This window comes from Hetaerina americana, unplaced genomic scaffold (assembly GCF_022747635.1).
Source record: "Hetaerina americana unplaced genomic scaffold, ioHetAmer1.1.p SCAF_8, whole genome shotgun sequence".
Lineage (NCBI taxonomy): Eukaryota > Metazoa > Arthropoda > Insecta > Odonata > Calopterygidae > Hetaerina > Hetaerina americana.
In genome coordinates, this window is record NW_027287427.1 from 72,396,352 (window position 1) to 72,418,062 (window position 21,711).

Below are 21,711 nucleotides of genomic sequence, written 5' to 3' on the forward strand. Positions count from 1 at the left end.
AACATGATCTCTCGGTGGCACAAGATGTTCGTGGAGGGCAGAGAAGAGGTCGACGATGAGTCTTCGAGAGGTTCCCGATGATGCCTTCGCGGGAGCGTTCCAGGAATGGGAACGCCGCTGGAACAAGTGTATCGACTCACAAGGGTCCTATTTTGAGGAATATTAGCTTAAGATATGTAAAAGTGTAATAAATTTTTTTTCCTGAGCTCAGTACACTTATTTTCCGGACGAACCCTGTATATATACATAAACTCCTTCTTTCAACTAGTAGTTTTGTGCTTTCACATTTTAAGGCTTAATTTGAAACAAGCGGGGTAACAAACTGTGTAATTGTTTCGCGGGATGATTTGGATGAATTAATCGGAACAAAAACGAATTTTATTCCATATTCAATAGTGTTTTTCAAATAATCTGTCAAAAGTCTGTCAAAGTGCACGCCAAAATTTTTATTTGAAAAAATTAAGCACGAATCAAATTTTCCGGGTGTACGTCTTTTGAATGCAGATCATGAACTCATTATTAATCACATCTGGATTGGCATACACGCGCCAAAGCCCCCTCTACACCCACATAATACAAATCATAAATCCACCCATGCTAGGCCTGAGGAGAGATAAATCAATTGCGGTGACCAAAAGCAAATAAACCGGGGCTTTCCCCGTTGCTGAAGAAAAATATTAATTAATGTTGGTTACTTGTTTCCGGAGATATTTCTCTTTTTCATTAATTTCTCAAGGTTATTCTATTTTTTGCCTCTCATATATGTAGCTATACGTAAAGATAAGCCTCCACTATATGTTCCATGTCCCCGCCAAGGCTTCCAGGGAAGTCCTGACACAGAGGAAATGAACACTTAAATGTTAAGCGTAGTAATGAGTGCGGTGGTAGAAAAATGGGAAATTTCTCGAAACCCACTCAATTGAATTACGAAATATTTCTGGAGATGATTAAAATGTTTCAATTAGACTGTCAATAACAGTCCAGTTTGTGTTAATACGTCACACTATGCTCATTAATTGTACTGCTGATTCCGCAAGAGATCTTCATCAATTCGAGGACAAATTTCGTTCTCGACGAATTGAACATCATCTGTCATATCACTTTCGAGGTATCCATTTCTTATATTGTGCCCTTTAACCTAGTTGATGCCTCAATTCCCCTACTTGACCTCTGATGACTTCCATTCTTATTCTGCCTTCCTCAGTCCTAAAGGAATCGTATTTAGATGAATCCAAAATCTAACGGCTGCAACATTTCTAAGCTCGACCTAACACTCAACTAAATAATTACTCCAAAACCTTTTTTACGACCACCCAATCCTCAAATCGACACATTTTCTGTCACACGCACTGTCTAACATGCCTATCCTTCTCCTACTACTGCCTCGTCCACCGGTTTAGATGGGTACAAACTCCACATTTATTTTCCTTCGCTAAAAGGAGATAACCCAACAACCTACACTACATGCTGTTCTCCTTCAATTCCGCAGAACTTCTGACTCCCTTCATTTTGTCCAATTAACTCATCCTTTTCCTCCCCTTTCCTCCCTTACCTAACATTCTCCTCCGTAACCATAGTCTTCAACATTTCTTCGCCAATCAAAACACTGTACAACCACTTTCTCTGCCTCCTTTGGATTCCACCCAACAATCCTCTCTCCTCTTCCACCGTGTCAAGTAGTTCTTCTCTTCATTTATTATCTGTCCGTTTTACTTTTTCCATCTTAATCCTTATATCAAATGCTTCCAATCTAAGACTACCATCTAGCTTCAACTACCAAATTTCCGACCCTTGTAAAACCCCGCTCCGTACCAAAGTTTTCTCCAGTATTTTCTTAACTTCTCTGTCATTATTCCCCACCTTGTGAAAGTTTCTATGTGAAAACTCGAATTATAACTCGCGTCAATGGTGATGTGTATCTTTCTTCATTTGCGAGTTGTATTTTCATCATAAACGTACTATGTTCATCCGGACATCCACTCTAAAAAAGGACAAATTCAATATTTATTCATTTGGCACCGAGCCCAGAGAAATGATTTTGATGTCCGAAACACTGAGCAAGGGAACCCCTTTTTTCAGATTTTAAAACGAGGGTATCTTGTCAACTTGTTTCGATAAGTGGGATATCATATTCCGAAACGAGTTCCGTCCGGTCACCCTTACTTCTCTACACCCATGTGTAGAGCGCCCCCACTTGAACACTTCCTCGGAATAATAATGGATGGATTAAAGAGTTTGGTCCGTGACTGCACAAATCAAAGTTTCAGTTTAGTTACTGTATTGATGATAAATGATGATATACATGCAAATAATCTAACTGATGTTATTAACCCATTCATGCGTATTCCGTAACCAGATAAAAATGTGAACAGGTTGCTTTTCAAGCACTCTTGAGAGATTCCTATTTATTTTTGAAGAGTACTATAAAACTTATTTTGAATCAGTTTTGAGGAATCGATATTTGATTCGCCAATTTATTGCGAAGCTATTGCGATTTCGGGTATTTTATCCACAAATTAATTACTATTACTCAAGCAACGGCGGGTAGGTTTTGTTACGTTTGCATTATTACAACTAATGATTGCGCTCATGATAACCAATTTTACGCGGGTATGACATATGTTTCCGCACCATTAATCCACAATTATTTTGATATTAGACTTACACTGCTGCATAAGAGGTTGTATACAATCTTGGATGTGTTATATCGATTTCTATGAAAATTAGCGAGAGAAGAATATATTGAGAGGAGAGGAGAGAGAGTTGTTGGCAGGGATCTTAAGGAAAAATGGATACAGGGAATCCGATTGAGAATGGGAGGCTGAAGACTGTTATAGAGGTGCGGAAGTTAGGTAAGCGAGGTAGAGGGAAGAAATGGATAGGTATGTTTATTTATTTACTTAACGACTTTTATTGAGGCGAGATTGAGATTCAATGGACCCTTATTCCATCTAACCCCTCTACATACATACAGTAGACAATTACAAACACCCATGCCCTAGAAGAAGAAACCAACCAAGGCGGGAATCGAACCCGCGACCTCTGGGTTGGCAGGCGAGTGCGTTAACCCGTTATTCCGCCGGGGCCGGTTTATTGGATGTATTGAAGAAAGCTTTAAAGTATGCAGCATTGTAGAACGGTTTATTGAGGTGATAGGGCGTCGTGGAATACTGCGATAGAGGGGAGAACGCTGGGCAAGCGAAGAAGGGAAAGGAATAGGCTGCACGGAATTAATGGAGGAAGGAACTATGCGGAATTGAAGACGAATTAATGGTAGTGAAAGGTGTCGGGTTGTGAGTGCTGTCTGTGTGTTGATCCAAAATCTAACTTAACCAATAGACTAGCATTGATAAAAACTATTTAGTATTAAGAATGCCCAATGACCTTAGTTCCTGAAAAATAATGAATATTAGTTTTTAATAGTAAACCTTGGTAATTAAAATTAAGGTTCTCGCAGGCTTACTCTCTCGGTCGGCCCGTTTAATAATTTTTTTCTTCAGATCTCGGGGTAAAATTTATGATTTTTAATCTTCATCATTTCGTTTTGCCCGCTTAATATGACAATTGATTTTTTAATGAGAAGCTACCACTTGGGCAGGGCTAATGTTGCAGGGATTAATCCGTTGGGGGGGAGCTTTGAAATTCAAACTTAGAGTCAGGAAAGAATTTCATGGATTAGTTGGGTTTGAGAAAATAATTTCAGATAACCCCAGCGTTTATAAAACATTATTTAAAAAAAATCATATTTGAAACTTATTTACGGAGCTAAATCTCTTGTATTGTACTCTTTTCAAACTATATGATTTCGTTATGGGACTCAGGGTCTCCCCTGTGGGTCTGAGGCAAAGCAAGGCCACAATAGCTGTGATAAATTCTCATTTGGGTTAAGAACTCAAAATGAATAGGGGCAGTGAGGGTGAATTTTGAACTCCGGAGATTTGATGACACCGTGGATGAATGAATCACCCAAAAGGGTAGATATCTCTTTTTGAATGTCCTTAAGGTCTCTAACCCTTTCCGAATCGGTTTTATAAGTGTCCCGGGAGTCGCGACTCCAAAAATCTCAAACCACGACGACGTATATCCGTTGTCTCCGCTCTATGATGGGGGACGCGTCGCTTTCTTTGACGCCATGCCGATGAATCACGAATCGACGTCATGTTATTCGCGCTATTATAGCGACCGTGGGTGCGATTAAAAAAAAATCTTCCAATTAATCGCACGCCGTTTTGGTTCGAGAGCATGTCCGTTTCGGTCCGTCGCTGTTTACATTCTTTTTTAATCGTGTCTCTTGAGTCACGAAGGTCTTATCGTCATCACCCAGACATACTCCACTTCATTCATCCCCTCCTCTTCTGTCACGTCTCTCAATGGGAGTACTTTTGATTGTTTTGGGCAGAGAAGGACAGAGCAATTTATCCTATAGTGATAGTAGTACGCAAAGAGGAGGAAGTTACGTGGGAAGAATAATTTAAACCAAGTACGCATTATTATGCCAGAGGAAAAATTTAGCATAAAGACATACTAATTTTACAACATTTAAATATCTAACAAAAATATTGCCATATTATTAGTATGGAGAAGTATGACATTTTTAAGGCATTACTCCGTGTGCGAGAATAGTTGAAAAGAAGGAACGCAGGCATGAAATGAATAAAATGTTTCCCTACATCTGTACAATGCCCCACAAACAATCACGAGGGCGTGTGGCGGGGGGTGTTACAGCACCAGCCATTCATGCGTAAATATAAACTTGTTCATAAATGCAATGAAAAAGGAGGTGTGACAGTCCAGTGGGTAGAGCGCTGGTGTATTGAACGGAGGGTCCGGGTTCAATTCCGAGGCACGCCTCTAGGGGTACCCTCAACTTTACCAAAGCTATGTGATTTTTTGGGCTCAAGAACTTCCTCGGAAACCACGGGAGGAACAGGGAAAGGAACTGGACCCCCTACCCTGATGTGTGAATTTCATACGCCGTTGAGCTTAGTACTCGTATTAGGTGAGCTATACTATCACCTTTCAAACAGATCTTTTGGTTGATTACTGCAGCTGTTCATAAATACATATTTGCACGTACTGAAATAAACGTACAGTTTCACAAGTAAATGACAATAAACTTTTTCGCATTTCTTATGAACCTTTCCCAATCACTTTATTAACATCTTCTCCCATTGACCTCAAATTGACCCCAAATACTTGCCGCGCATTCCAAATGTAACCATACTAAAGTGAAGTACGTAACACTGCTCTTACTTTTTCTTCACATTTTCCCACTACTGGTCTGGTCACATCTAATTTCTTAAAGACTGACCCGTCGTCTGATTATTCGTCTGATCATGTGTACAACATTGGTAATGTAATTGTAACCACCAAGTGTTTGACCTGTTCTGAATTGCTTAATACGGGCCCATATATTTTTATAATTTACATCTTAGCTCTCTTTTATTACGCAAAAAAATCAGTGCCGCATATTTTTATACGCTTAATTTTAATACAAATTCCTGATAACACTTAGCTGGTAGAATTCGCTAGAGAGTAGTCCTAAATCTGCTGATATCGTTTATTCTGTCCAAATCACCGTGTCATTTGGAAATGATCTTAAGATTGCTTCTAACGTGAGCACTCAGGTTGTTAATTCATATCAAGAAGGGTACGGGCCCTATAACACTTCTCTTTGACAACCTTGTACGTTTTTAAATAAAATACTAATTAGGAAGGCCAGAAATGCCGTTAATTGCACTTGAGAGCTTTATTTTCAGAGTGTACTCCGTTGAAATGTGCAGTTCTATTCTTATTACTCGTCATCAATCATCATCATCAGTATTTCAATCATAGGATTGGGTTTCTGCAGCCCTCCATTCTACTTCAATGTCAATTCTCGCAGTCCTTGATACCTTCTCTGTTTTACGTCCTTCTTAATTTGTCCTAGCCAAATGTCTCTTTATCTTCCTCGTGGAATCTTCCCTTCTATTTTTCCTTCTATTATATCCCCAATCAATCCATTGTGTCTCAATGTTCGTCCAATCCATCTATTTCTTCCTTGCTGTAGTCTTCTTCTTACGAGGGCGGTTCAATAAGTACCCGTGTTTGACGAAAAAGGGCGTTCCTGAGGAAAGTTTATGTTATCATCGTGTGCTGCCATCTATCAAACGACGGTGAAACAAATTTCAGACTGATTTAAAGGTTAGTTTGGATTTGGCAGCCATTCGAGTAAGACGTGTTTCGTGATTTTCGCTAAGATGGAAAAAGAGCAGTATCGTTCGGTAATTCGCTTTTTGTTTTTGGATGGGAAGAAATGCGAGGAGATGAAAGCAAAGATGGATGCTGTTTATAGGGACACTTCGCACCATCTATGACCACAGTTAGATATTGGTTCGACGAATTTGAACGTGGGCGAACATCTGTTTTTGATGAGGCGCGACCAGGACGCCCGGCAGACGTGGTTACCGAGGAAATCATTCAAAATGTCCACGCCATGTTTCTCGCTGATCGATGAACGAAAGTGCGCGAAGTAGCAGAGGCCGTGGGTGTGCCGACCAAAACGGCAATTAATATTTTACCTGATAACTTGGCGATGAAAAAATTGTCGGCCCGATGGGTGCCGCGATTGCTCACGGTGGACAACAAGCTGATCCGGCTGTCAACTTCATGAACTGCATGAACTACGTTATGAATTGCTGCCGCACCCCCCGTATTCACCCGATCTGGCTCCCTGCGACTTTTTCTTATTCCCTAACATGAAGAAATGGCTCGCGGGGAAAAAAATTAGATCAAGCGAGGAAGTTATTGCCGAGACAGAGGGGTATTTTGGAGAGTCCGACAAATCCTATTTTTTTAGGGGTTAAAAAAATGGCCGGAACGTTAGGAGAAGTGTATCTTTCTAAAAGGGGACTATGTTGAATAATAAAAAAAAATGTTTTTGAAAAATTGGTTTCCTCATTTCTAACACGGGTACATATTGAACCGCCCTCGTATTACTCAAACAAAATTATTTCTTTTGCATTCTACGGCGAACCAGAGGCGTTCCTTTACGAAAACGCGAAAGGCATAGCATACTCGTATTATCACAGAGTTTATATTGGTATTCTTGCTAAGAAAGAATTTCCAAATATTCTGCTTTTACAGCATGTTATGGAAAAGTAATAAAATCTAAGTAGCTTTGTAATCTGAAAAAATTCCGGATCTCTCCCCCATCAACCTGTGTCAATCTTATTTTCAACTTTTGTCAACAACTACAATCGATTCTCATGCCTCTCGTCCCAATTTTTCTCGTTAGTGTTCTAGAGAATAATCTTAGGCGGTAGCAGATGAAGGATCTATTCTACAAGTGAGAAAATACTTTGAAAATTTCTGTCTTCTTTGCCCAAGTTCAGCAGTTCACATATTAGAAAATACTTTTCAAGGCTAACTGATTTGAACAAAAGAATGGTCTAAAATGAGTGAGAAGGAAACGATATCATTAAATTATATCTGAATTTGAATACATGGCGTAAAAATGTGGCTGAAATACGAGGAGTTTATAGGCATTCACATTACCCTCAATTACGGTAATAATCCACATTTTCAGATACGGTATGCGGTGAATAAATTCGATTCAAACTTTTTGAATCTTACTAATTTTGTACTCCGTATGTAAACATGTATTGCGTGAAGCTATTTTTTCTTTTGTTTATGTACCTATTTCCAACCCGAATTACCCAATAATAATAAATTGTGATGAATGACGAGCTTACTCGTCTGACAACATGCATTTGGCGAGAATTTCAAATCTTTGAGAACGTGTTATCTAGTATTAAGCAGTTAGGTTTTTCCTCAGAGTTAAGCCTTTTACAGCATATCATAAGAAAAAGGTCACCTCGTTCACCTTTTCAAGATAATCTTCCGTGAAGTACTCGGGTGCAGTTATTCATGTGGCGATGTGATTCACAGCCGACCGAAATGTCTCACAGACCCATATCCACGGGCCTCCTACTGCGGTTGACCCCAAATTCGGGTCTATCATTTCACTACTGCGCACTTCAAGAACCCATGCCACAATATGTTGTCATTATGTCTACACGGCAATGCAAACCTTTTCGTGGTGGTCCTGTAATGTTCAAAATTACTGACATCACTGAGATCATCACATCACCCTTCTATTGCTGTCGCAGCCATAACAACCGTGAAAAATAGTAACTGATATATCCAACATCTTGGTATTGACGGAAATGACGTTCACAATACCAAACTAACATGAAAATTAACTTCAGTTTAATCTATATATACAAATATCTACTTTTTTCTATTTTCGTCCTGGTTATTAAGTGTTGAGGGAGTGACGAACGAGAGAAATTCTTAGAGGAAGCGAGTGTTGTGGCTTTTCTGCGTAGAAGGAAGGAGGAAGTTGGTTATCCAGTCAAGGCCCTCTGCGCGGGATGTAGAGTGGCATCGGAAATAAATCGATACCTGTTTGTGTAAAACTATGAGTGAATGAGGTGTAAATTAAATTGCAATTGATGCTAAAAATATCTCCGTTGCTTCAAATGTTATCGCAAAAGAATTGAAAGGGTCCAAATGGAATGAACTCTTGGCCAATACATTCCCGCTCTACTTTTGTTCTGGATATACTTTTCGAAGAAATCTGAGTACCAAAAATAGCAAGGGATTCATTAGAACTGGTTTTTTTTTTAAGAATTGAGTTGAGGTTCTATTTTCCAAAGGAAATTCAGTCTCTGATTTAAAGTTAATCTTTGTTGAGGTCACTTTGAGGAGCCACCATGTATATATCGTTTTGATCCAATCTCCTGTATTTTTTATCTTAAGTGCACTCTATCAAAGAGCGTTGGTACAAACAGAGAGAGTCCGGGCATGTTAGTTTTTTTTTACAGAAATTTACAAATAAAACCCAAGATTTTATACCTACTCTTATGCGGCACTGGATGTTCACCATTAGAAAGAATTATGGGTGGATGGTGCTGAAATATGTGCCGTTCTCACGAAAAACTGGATATCATTTGCGCATTCACGTAAGGATTGTAATATTTTTAACATAACAGCAATTAAATCCTTTTATTTAAATGATATTAATTGATTTAGGGTAAACAGAACGGAAATTGCAAATAGTTTCAAATATTGGTGTCTCAAAACCAACCCACAAGGAATTGTAGAGCACGTTTTTAAAAATTAATAAGAAAATCTTGATGATGGCTTTGAAAATTGAAGGTCGAAGTCATTGTTTTACGAACTAAGTATCAATCACTGTTGAATTGATCATTCGTCATTAATATATGATCATAGTTATCACATTGACTCGCGCAGTCAACATCCAAACTCCTTAAATGTGCGGTGGCTATTATTAGTCCTGCACTTCACAAAATAGACGCGTAGAGTTGGGTTTTCTTGAAAAAAAAAGTTATTCACACTCCTCTGAATAATCCAATACAGTGTAAGGTTCCACACACTCCTCTGAATAATTCAATACAGTGTAAGAATCCACTTTTACCCTACCATATATCCATCGCACTTAGCGATGTAATCATAATCATCTCTGTTACGAGTTACTTTCTTGCGATAAATATATAAAATGAGTTGGAGACTTCGGTTTTATGTCCAATGCTTAATTAATTGGATTCTCTAAGTTGCTTCTTTGAGCAAGGATAATATCGTTTTGCGTGAAGAGCATTGGATGAATGCACAGGATCACTAATTGCTGATTTTATGTCACCAATACCTTTGTTTACTTCTGTATTCCCCGTTGCTATTTGCTAAATGGTGCCTCTGTGACGTCATCCGAGTTAAATGTTATCGGCGGCTATTCTATACAAATCGCCGATGCATGTCATTTCTGAGTGCTGAGATCTGAATTTTGAACTACCAGGGCTGAGACATTTTTATTACTGCTAGTAAACCTGCCGAGGTAGGGTAGGTTTTTGATGTACCATGACAATACAAATTATCGTACTATACTTGTGCGTCGAATTTCTCCCAGCGGGCATCTTTATTCCTTTACATTGCCTAGAACCTCATCGCTAGTTTTTCTTTCCGTCCATTTTTTTCTCCATTCTTCTCCAGATTCACGTCTCGCAAATATTCTATCCATCCTCATCCCGTTGCATCAAATATTAAGTTTCCAAGCCTTACTTAACTACGCTACATATTAAAGTTTACACTCCATGTTTTTAAAAAATTATTACTTGAAGATGGCTGTAATCAACTCCCGCCTCTTTTATAAACATTTAATGGCATCAATCTGCGGTCGTATTTTGTCTTTTCAGACATATATTCTCCAAACTTACCGAAAATGGCACGAGCATCCAGGGAGTTAGGGTGAATGACTTCGTTCCCTTTGAAATATGAGGTAGAAGTTCTATTGTAACCCTGTAAGTGGTAACGGAATCGACGCAAACCCTTTTGAGACGCACGACGAAGATTTTGCCCATTGGATCAAAGTCAAATTGGTCCATTTTTAGGTTAAAGGGTGCATGCGACTCTAGAACAATTGATAGATTAAAGAACTGGGCAGGCGGCTTGTACTGCTCCGTACTCCTCCGGACTCCTTTAAGGGTAGGTGCTACAAAAATCCTTCTGCAACATTTTAATCAGGTTTCTTATGCATTCAAGCGTCCCAAAAAGAATAATTCAATAGTTTTACCGGGTCCTAAAGGGGAAGTTAGCTATGACTGTATCAAAGGTGAGGTTAACCGCAGTTGAATAGATGCCGGAATGCCGGAAGATTTTTCATCCGACCCACAAAAACTTTCGGAAATTTTTCCTCGAAATCGGTGACGCTAATAATGCAAAAAACATTCAATAATGTATTCCCTATGAAATTTCGATTCTAATTACTCTACGCAAAATACTTAAGAATTATCGCAATTGAATTTGTTCTTCCATATATGATATGATTTCGAAGAAGTAACACGGAAGCGTTGAATAACAAGCTTTGACAGCAACAAACAATATAAGAACGCATAAAAAGATCACTCACACGTTATTTCTTGATAATTTCGACGGAATTCAACTCCGTCTTCATCGGAAGAAGTAGAAGTAACTTACTTTATCGTCATTACAGTTATAGTTTATAGTCATTACTTCTACTTCTTCCGATGAAGACGGAGTTGAATTCCGTCGAAATTATCAAGAAATAACGTGTGAGTGATCTTTTTATGTGTTCTTATATTGTTTGTTGCTGTCAAAGCTTGTTATATGTATACATATATATATATAGAATTTATTATTTTTTTTTAGTATTACAATCCTAGAATTGGTGTACTGCAACCCTCCATTCCTTCCTATCCCATCCTAGCTCCTTCACTTCACTGGGACGAATGCCATCATGTTATAATAGGTTTGAGTGCAGGGCTGCATCTCCTCGGGAGTTTAATGCGGTGGTTTCCCGTTGCCTTCCGCATCGCAGTACTTCGGCCGATTCCGTGAATTTCACTCTCGCCCAAAGCTGTGGCAGTTGATGCCCGGCCGATCTCCTTGATCTGCGCCATCATTGCCTTTTACTGAGAGCTGCTTCCTCTCAGTAGTGGGGTCATTTTGTGCTGCGTGTAAAAGTCGTCGACCGCTGTAAAATATACTCCGTGCAATGGTTTCGAACCGGCGATCCTCGGAATGAGAGTCGAACACGCTTCCACTGGTCCACCCCGACCCCATTATATTTAATTATATTACATGAACTTTGCATTACATATTTTATCATAATTTGATCGAGATGCACTAAAGGTTATAAAAATAAGAAACTTTAATCTGTAATCTGAATTTTTGTCAAAGCAAGAGATTGGCAATCATTTATTTTCTAATGCAATGATCGAACACAATGCTTTTATCTATTACGTTTTTGAATAGAAATTATACTTATTTTATCTTTATATGAGTGCAATAAGTAAAAATGTGAAAATATGTTCAATAAACAAAAACATGGAGCACGGTGCCTGATCCAAGTACATAATAGAATTCGTGTATAGAAAATGTCGTTTCTGAAATGTGCCATTTTGTTTATCTCGAATCCCATGAAAGTTGCTGTTGTTTATGTATACAACCGGGAGAATCTTTAGCGAAATAAATGTACGTTTTATCAATGGATTAATATTAATAATTCCAACGCAGAATAAAAGAAAAAAATTGCAGGAAGAAACTATTGATTAGAAATACAGTTTAAATTAGTTATCCAAATTAAAGTCGGGAATAATAGTCAGCGGCAATTATCTATGAATGATTTATATATATTTGTGGGTAACAGTCGATAAAAGAATTATTCAACGAAAATGTAGAAAACACATAAAAAATGAGACACGTTTTCTTCACAATTCCTTCTTTCCCCAGAGGAAGGTGGTCCAGCCTTATTTGTATAATTGTATTGACTGTGTCCAACCGAAACCTACCATAAGCCAATTGAATTTCAATTGATTATATATATGTAAAATTGCGATGAACTAAAATTATTTTAATTATTTTTTATCTATAGTTGCTTTATTTATATCTTTACTACCTACATTTATTCTCGTATATACGAGTATATGATTACACGGGCCATACTGTTTAACATCTTTCCCTATTCAATGATTTAATATATCATTTTTAAATCAGTTTTTGATAATTGTCTACATTTTATGTTTTAAAAAATTAATAAGAAATTAATTTTCCAGCGTGGGCTAGTTCACTTGCGTAACATATTTTCATATATCTCCAGAATAGATGTCCGAGCCTTGAAGAGACACTAACATTCCCAACGAAAATTACGCCTTAAATGAGAAACCCCTGGAAATAGGTTTTTCACCGCGGGAGAGAAATTGAATGTGGCAATGAATTCTGCAGTCTAAATGAATTAGATGTGGGAAGTCAAACGCACCAAATTCAAAGTCCCATTACTATCAATTATTTTGCGCGGAAGTACGTCATAGGAGCCGGATGCAATTTTGTCCCGAGTCCACGAATGAGGAAGTGGAAGTCCTATAAGACGTTCGGCGCTCCACGTTGTCGGTCACTCAAGCAGTGTGTACACCGAGATTCAAGTGGAGTATTGAGGGCCAACTCAACAGCCATGGAGTCCATAGTGATCATCATCCTAGCCCTGTCATTTTTCGCCTGCTTCACCGACGTGAGTGTCGTGAATAGAGTGTGAATATACCGTGCCTTGACAGTTTGCAACGTTTCAAGAGCATCCATAGTCTCTCCGTAACTAATTCGTTCATTTAATTTTCAGGCCGGTTCGATAGCAGGAGATCGCCATAAGGATAGTCAAAACAGTGAGTACTTTCATATGAAATTCAAATGTGACTAATCAATCAGCTCCTCTCACACGCGCGTACTCATTGTCACCCAGACATCTGAAGGGATGTTTGGTCTCAGTTTACCTACCGGTTGTTCTAACCAGGATCGCTTTCCTCCAACCTCCATGAAATTTTTCATTTCGATATAATTGTTCATGGATTTTCATCGTCATTTTTAACGATTTAGAATTGTCAGTCTCCCGGATGCCCGCCATTAGGTTGATAATTGCCTGTTTACGGCTAGCTGCGTTAAAATCTCTGTGAAATAGTTACTTTGTGCAATCGGATATCTTGAAAACAATGTGGCTGAACTTATTTGTATACATATTGCATTATTATTTTTTAATATTTTTATTTTTTTGTTTGCGAATTTATTTCATTGTTTAATCTAAGTGATGATAATGGGAAAGATTGATGCAGGGGCCATTAATTTATTGTGAAACACGAAATAATCAACGAAAATATAAGAAATTATGGCTTGAAAAGCTGAAGATGACAAAAAAGGCGGAGGGTTGCGGACGGAATTGTTCTCTGAATGTTCATTATTAATTGTTTTCGGTTTGATTTTAAACAGAGAGTCGTTCATCGTCTTAAGTTAAGGTTTTTGCCGAGTCCTTCGAAATGCCATCACAGCAAACATCCTCCGTGCATTAAAAGTCCATTTCCTGAGTAGTTCTCTTACTTTCCTCCCTTCAAGTAGGTCTTTTGCGCCAGAATGTACCACATTAGTTCATGGCTGTAATTTTTCAATCACTTACTTTGCTTACATTTTATAGGATTTGTTGAGAGCAACTTTAATAGATGGCCATTAATCAACTGGCTTTTCTGGGCTTATGATCATAATTTAATTAAATTTTTCGGGCGTCAATTTTTGGAAAACATTTATGATAAAAACCGAATCGGAAACCGAATCACTTACTATTTTTGCAATTATTGTTCTCATCCATCATATTTTCAACAGATAATAAACTACTAACAACAAAAGTGAATGTTCTCTGTTGAAATGGTGGCGCGTTTGAACAAAGAGTGCGACAGATCAACGAAGCTAATGTTAATAATTGTGACATCACATTCCAACAGAGCATGTACAGACATTGCGCCGAATATTTAGGACCCTCTTTTGGAAAATAAAGCAAGAGATTGTAAAGAAATTCTCTATATGATATTTTTATGTACATTCAAAAAATTATTTGAGGTAGCAGTAGATACATTAATCTAAAAAGCTACCAGTTATCATAAAACCTCTTCTTAAGACTTCATTCGTTATTGAGAAATACCACATTTTTTGAACCTATACAAGTAGTATGCATAAAAATTTTGAATCCAGACACAAGTCAGGAGATGAAACGCTAAAGGAGACCAGGACATTAATAACTTTCACTGAAGTTCAAAGCTAACTGTTAATTTATTATGTCACTATTTCAATCCTAAGCTTGGTTTTATTGCAGCCCTCCATTCTTATCTATTCAGTTCTTGTAAGTATTTCTTGGTATTCCTTTATGGCATCTTCCCTTTAATCTCCCCTTATATTATGTTTCTTACGAATCCATTGTGCCTCACGGTTTGTGCAATTTGTTGTATGCTTATGTTTGAATTTCCGTGGCATGTAATTAATAATTCATCCTTTAAAACTCCCTCTTTTGTCTGTTTAATTTGACCAGGTTGCGCTCTGGCGCACGAGTACTGGAAAGAGAGCTACTGCACTCCCAGGCCGACTTTGGTGCCTCTACGGACTTACCCCGAGGAAGTGGTAAGGCATTGCTAAATTAATTATGAATGGTTTCGTTTCCCGAACATTGGTGGGAATATCGAGGCTTAAAAATTTTGTTTACGAGAATATTAATCGATTCAACCGTTGATATGAGTTTGAATTTTTTTATGACCCTAAGTATGGATCGGAATTAACTGGGCAACTTTTGATTCCTCTATTTTTAATTCATTGGTAAATATTAAACATCTTTGTTTTAAAAAAATCCTAATTTTGTGTTGGTAAGAAAAATTTCTTTAATTGATTCCAAAACGGAGAAGAGACACAATTAAGCCTGCAAGCTTTTTGACGTTTCCTTGGTAGTGCAGCGTTAGTATTCGCATCTGGTCATGTTACAAATCAACCACAGCAGTCAATATTATGGTCGGTTTGATGAGGGTAGACCTCGTCCAAGTGCTAAGCCCCAACGATGTGTTTATTTCGCACATCAGGGTAATAAGGGGAGCAGGGTAATAAGGGAGTTCCTTTACCTATGCCGCCTGTAGTTTCCCAGTAAGATCTTGTACCCGATAAATCACACGGCGTGGGTGATATCGAGGTTACCCAGAGGCGTCAACCAGAATCGAACCCGGGCCTATTGGTCAGCAACCCAGCACTCTAACCACAGGGAAATTAGCTTTGACCCTACTACTGCAACCGTTTTCTTGTCAGAACTGTGGCTTGAATCTGAAATGGTGGCTACTAAATATTTGAAGGATCTCAGGTTGTCCCGGAGTATGGTATTCAAGAAGTTCTCTCGGGTTTCTCACCGGGTCAGGTTGCAGTACACCGATGTTTCGAAGGCTGACTCTGCCATCGTCTTCAGGGTGAAGACGATGGCAGATTCAGCCTTCGAAACGTCGGTGTACTGCAACCTGACCCGATGCGAAACCCGAGAGAACTTCTTGAATACTAAATATTTGTTTGAATCTAGGCGTAAACATACTGTCGTCAACGAAATTCAAAATATGCGTTTGCGCATGTGCGAAAGTCGTAAGGATATTTGGATCGTGTAAAAGGACTCTTTAGTACCCAGTTGGTATCTATTACTGAGCATCGTGATATAAATAATTGAAATAAGCATTGTGTAAAACTAGCTTTAGGGATAATAGGAGGAACTAACTTTAAAATAGAATATCATGGTTGAGTATTAGGCCATAGGGTAATACGTTCGTAAATGCGTTCATTAATAACTGGACAGTGACAATATGTCGTTTCTCTTACAGATAAGTCCTACAATGGCTGTAGTCAGGTTGTGCGGCGGGGGCTGTGAACATGCTGGGTTCACGTGCGTTCCAACTGCGACTGAGGTGAAAAAAATAACGGTAAGTACCACACTAAAATGATTGATACCTTTTAGGTATCAATCATTTAGTGTTTTGAGTATGAAGTTCGATCATCACCGAAATTATTAATATTCATTTTTCTTAGAATATCTCAGGATGTACATTTTATATATTACATTATTCGGTAGAAATGACGCATTTTCAACCAATTCTAAGTATTTAATTAAGTGTTAATGTTGAAAAACAGAGCCCGTTTTTTTGCTTCCACGGTGGAACGTACACATTGGCAGATCTGTAGCGAAAGAAATATTAAATGTTTTATAATTTACTTTCCAGGAGATTAAAATCATAACATTTGAATTGAATTTTTGAAGATTCAGATTCATAAAATTGATGGTATTTAAATGTGATTTAGAACGAATTTAAATCCTCCGATATCCAAGATAAAATCGCACCATATAAATATTATTTTATTTCTTGGTTTTTAGATGGAAGAAGACGCAAAAATCAACATTAAGAGGTCAATCAATTAGAAACTTAAGGGAAATGGCTGAAATATTTATACTTTTCACTGTTTTTAGGTCACAGATATGCTCTTGGGTATCAGAAATGACGGAGTAATCATATTATTTTTACTTTAACTTTATTTTACTGCAATGCTCATAATGAATTCAGTCATGTCGTTTGTTTTCACGTCGCTACTCTGAAAGTTGTGAATTTTGAGATTGCATTTAATTAAAATGGGTGTCTTTACCTTAACTATGTTCTCAAAATCTCAGAAATTGTGGTTCGTTAGAAATGTTAATTCTCATTCTGGTGGATGAAAGAATGTGGAGTAAAAAGGTCAACATTGATTTCAAGCATGTTTTCATTGTTTTTTTCCCCTCTCTTAAAGGTTATGTCATCCCTCATGAATTGCACAACTCGAATTGCCCTGGAACACACTGCTTGTCGCTGCCAGTGTACACTCAAATGTGGTGCGAATAAGGTTGGTGGAAATATTTGATTTGCAAACTAATCCTTCCGCTTGTGGTGACACCATGTAGCATGTCAAACCATTCTTGTATGTTTCGTAAGTGCGGGGTTAGGAGAAACCCCACCAAGTGGGAATCAAATGTGTACTTCCAGCATAGAAGGCATGAGTTGAAAAATAAAGAAAATGGAGAATAAGCATGTGGCCATTAATCATGAAGTACATGCATGGGTTTTTGAAAGGTGGAAGTACGAGACATATTCGACAGTTGGGGACTGGGAATCTTTCATAATGGTTCATTCTGTAAAATTCCTGGTCTTCGTAAATGTTTCTTTCGCCAATTCAATCCTTCCCCCAGCGCCCTTGTTATTATGCCAATTTCCATCTAAAATACTTCCTGAGTAATTCGAATAAAGTTCTCTCACGTGCTTTGATCAAATTAGTATCGGCGGTATGAAAACACTCAAGTATGGATTGCTCAAACTCTAAAGTAGCATCATTAGAGTAATAGTTTTAGCGATCAGAAGAAACTTTTAGTCAGGTCGTAAAAGCTTTTTCGCAATGCTGTAATCTTCAAAGAGAGACTGCGCAGCTGGGCGTATTTTTAACATAGACAGAACAAAAACGAGGAGTATTCTTCACTCTCTTCCACATTTTTCATTAAAATGGAGAATTCCAATTTTAGTCTATAATCAAGTTGTAACAATTTTAGCCGTAGAAAATACAGCGCGTTCGTAAAAATGCCTCATTAAATATATACTTGCCCCGTTATGTCACAAAAATGGCCAATCTTGATACATTTCATTGTTTAAATCAGGCATGACAGATAATTCAATGCATGCATTTGACGAAATGACTACGTTCAACAACAATCAAGTATCCATTTTGAATGTAATTCTAGGGGAAAAATACGACTGAATTATTTGCGCAACAATTTTTTAATTCTTATGATATTCACGACAATAGGTTATGACAATTCTAAATATTTTAATCTGCTAAATTATAAGCACCAAAATAAAAAATTTGAAATCATCAGTGAAAACTTGCTCTTCAAATTTTCCTGATTTTAAATCGTCGGTGAGTGTGCCTTAATGGATTTTCCTGCTTCCATTTCAGTACCTCAATAAGGAGGAATGTATATGTCCTTGTCGTGACCGATCGGCATGGAAGGCCTGCAATGCGAACAGTGCCATGAGATGGGACCCAATGGAGTGCACTTGCAAATGTGCAAATGAGAACCATTGTCCCAGGGGAGAGGAACGCTCTAAAGAAGACTGCAGGTATGTGCTTGCTTTCTTTACCTTTAACTTAGTACGACTCCGTTCTTTGCTCTCAAGAGCTTTTTGGGCGATGAATTTTGAAAGAGTATTGAGTTGAAAAACATAAATGAATATTTATAGAATAAAATTTTTTGGAATTTTTTTAGATCGAAAAAACAATTCTTAGCACATTTCTTTTTCTGCAAACAGATTAAAGTGTGTCCCTGAGAATAAAATTTTAAATTAATTCACGTCACACAAATAAGGGCAATTAAACTACCGAAATCTTAATCTAGCTATTACAAATTTTGAAAACGTAAAGTATTATGATTAACGTCGGCAGCTGAGCAGCCGCTTCGTACGTTTTCAAAAGATGCTGCCAATTTCAATAATGTCGAGTCAATGCTTTTTTAATTTCTTTTTTTTCGGAAACTTGACGCTAAAAATCTCAATGGTCTCGAATCATTCCTTCAAGAGATAAATTTAAATGTGCATCAATTCGTTTTTTCGAATTCAGTGTTCATTATGCCTGTCAAAATCTATGTATCTATTTTCACAATGCCACAAGGGTAGGAGATGATTACACACCAGGCATGTAACATAAAAATTATTTTGCTGATTAACTTTTAGTTTTCATATAGTTTTGTAAAATATTGCAAATAATGTAGATCAGGTACATGGTCTACGATACCCAACTTAGAGGTTAGAGTTCAAGGGGTCGTGAGAACGCACATGACCTTCCTCCACGTCAAGGTTGTAGTCCATTCTGACTGGTGTATCACAATTTGGCAATTGGTGTTTATATTGCCATTCTTCATAACACATTTGTTTTATTGTTAAAGACCTTAAGATTAGGATTTTCTGAATGGTTCCGAGAATTTCTAAAACTTTAATATATAATAATACAAATGGTTTAAAATGATTCTCATATGAAGGTTTTTTGGGGTTTAATGCCTAACGAGATACTTTCCTTATGCTCAAATTATTTTTGATTTCTAAAACTTTATTTACAACATCAACCCATTACGTTCAAGGTTTTCAATTTGGGTGCTGCGATTCCTTGCCCTGGAGAAAAAATTGCTGGCTAAAATTTTCAGTGTTCTTAAGACTTATATGTGAAATAATTTCCTCAGCTCCTATCTATCTGCATAGTAAACGCCCACCACCAAGGCGGGGGATGAGAGAGGATTATTGGGAGAAATTAAAAAGACGCAGTAAAGATGGATACAGAGCATTTTGATTGTCAAGGAATGTTGAATAGGGTAACGATGTTGGACGGAATGAAGATAGAAACTGAGTTGAAGAGTGGCCTATTATATATAATGTTGGATGTCAGTTTGTGCTTTGTCAGGAGAAACAAAGGCATCACCGTTGTACTTCACTCTCGAAAATAACGCTTGATAAATCTTGTAAAAAATTCTTACTTACTAGTACCTTCATTTTATTACGAATAATGAGTATGTGTAATCAGATTAATCAGATCAAATTAATTCACTTAATATAATCTGACAATATTTATCTATTGTTGGGATGGAAAAAAATTAGTGCGCAAATATGGGTTTTATTGATATGCAAACAATTTTTCCCTTACTCCAAAGCAGGTGTGTGAAGAAAATAGTGGAAGATGAAGACGACTATGCTGACAAGTGATCGACAGTGATTTTCTAGGAAGGATTCACATGTTATACTTGAAGACTGCCAAGACCACGAAAGATTTTTCTGCTGGAAAATTGTTAAATATGGTGATTGCATCATTTTACGATTTCAAAAGAATGATCATGCATGTATATTTATTTGAGTTTGATGTTGACGGAATTCGTTCAAGAGTTCTTTATTTATTTATTCTATTTAATTACCTCCGGGTGTTTTTTTTCAAATGAATGCATTTGTAATGTCTGAAGTATTATTGCAACCGGGTTACATTTTTGGAGCAACACTGAATGGAGTTGAAATGTATTTTTCTGTAAAAACATTTGTATGAAGACAATGGTTCCTTTTTGTTTGGATTACGTGCGTGGTCGAGGTTTTGTTGTTATCTTAGGCCAAATTTTGGTTTTAATCCAACTTGAAGCCTCCATTTTGTTGAGATACAATTGTTTGTTAGACGTGGCATAGTATGGATTCCTGTACGACTAGAATCAACTACGTCTATGATTAACCCAAAATGATCAATATTCTCGATTTCACTATTCAGTTGTGAATAGGTAAGGAGACAATTTTTGTATCAAAAGAAGTCATATTAAATGCATTTGTTTAGATAGATGATTTTAAGGTGATTTGAACAATGATATATTTATTTTATTAAAATATTTTCATTGTTTTGTACTAATAAATATCCAATGTGAAACTAAAATTCAGTTTTGGTTCTTAATTATATTGACGCATTCCACACGGTCACTGATATTTTTCAGGGGAAGTTTTAGTATTGGCATTTATGAACTTTTAATCGTGTGGTTTGGTCCTCCGATGGACACTGAATAGCCCTTGAAACCCTTTGCCAAAATAAACCCGTGGCTGCTGTTCCCCTTGCCCCCTTCCTTAAAAACAAACCGAACTGATGTACGCGAAACGGTCTCGTTTATCACTTTAAAATCATATCACGGAGCTCCTGACGCAAACCCAATACCGCTCTGCACCGCCGAGGGAGGATTGTGTAGAGATTTCTCACCGGGTACGAAATGGGTGCAGCGCGAGGGTTGTTTGAAAATTGTACCGTGAACTTTATTTTTTTCACGTAGTTAGTGTTATCAATTAAAAAATATGATGCGTACCTTGTTATCTGAATCAGAGCGCTCCTCATGGCCTCAATAGACAATTATTACTCGGTTACCACAGTGATTCGTGTCAATAAGAAACAAGATGGCGTCTGTGTGTGTTTATATTTGTGTAGGACAATGAATTTTCGACTCTACATGAATATGACGTGAATTGGTGCGGAATTCAACACCTGCAAATTCGATTGAAGGACAAATTTGAAAAGTAAATTTATCAGTGCTTTGAAAAAATTCTTAAAATTTTTCTAGGCACAACCACCATTCATACAAATATTCTCCCATTGACGTGGTCTGTCATCCTTATATGGTGGTTGTCAATAAATAGAGCCTAACAGTTTTGATAGTTTAAAAAACTGGGATATATAGTGACATTTTGCTATCGTTTCGAAAACCAAAATGATGTCCTTTAACTTCCA

At 37.5% G+C, this 21,711-nt stretch overlaps 1 protein-coding gene across 1 annotated transcript; it reads left to right on the forward strand.

The window, feature by feature from the left end:
• The first annotated feature begins 12,919 nt into the window (after positions 1-12,919).
• LOC139698138 (vascular endothelial growth factor A-like) lies at positions 12,920-20,171 on the forward strand. Its single transcript, XM_071597062.1, has 7 exons — positions 12,920-13,084; positions 13,190-13,232; positions 14,918-15,006; positions 16,230-16,328; positions 17,185-17,277; positions 18,379-18,542; positions 20,123-20,171. Exons 1-7 carry the CDS (start codon positions 12,920-12,922, stop codon positions 20,169-20,171), a joined length of 702 nt encoding a protein of 233 aa, XP_071453163.1.
• Positions 20,172-21,711: the final 1,540 nt, after the last annotated feature.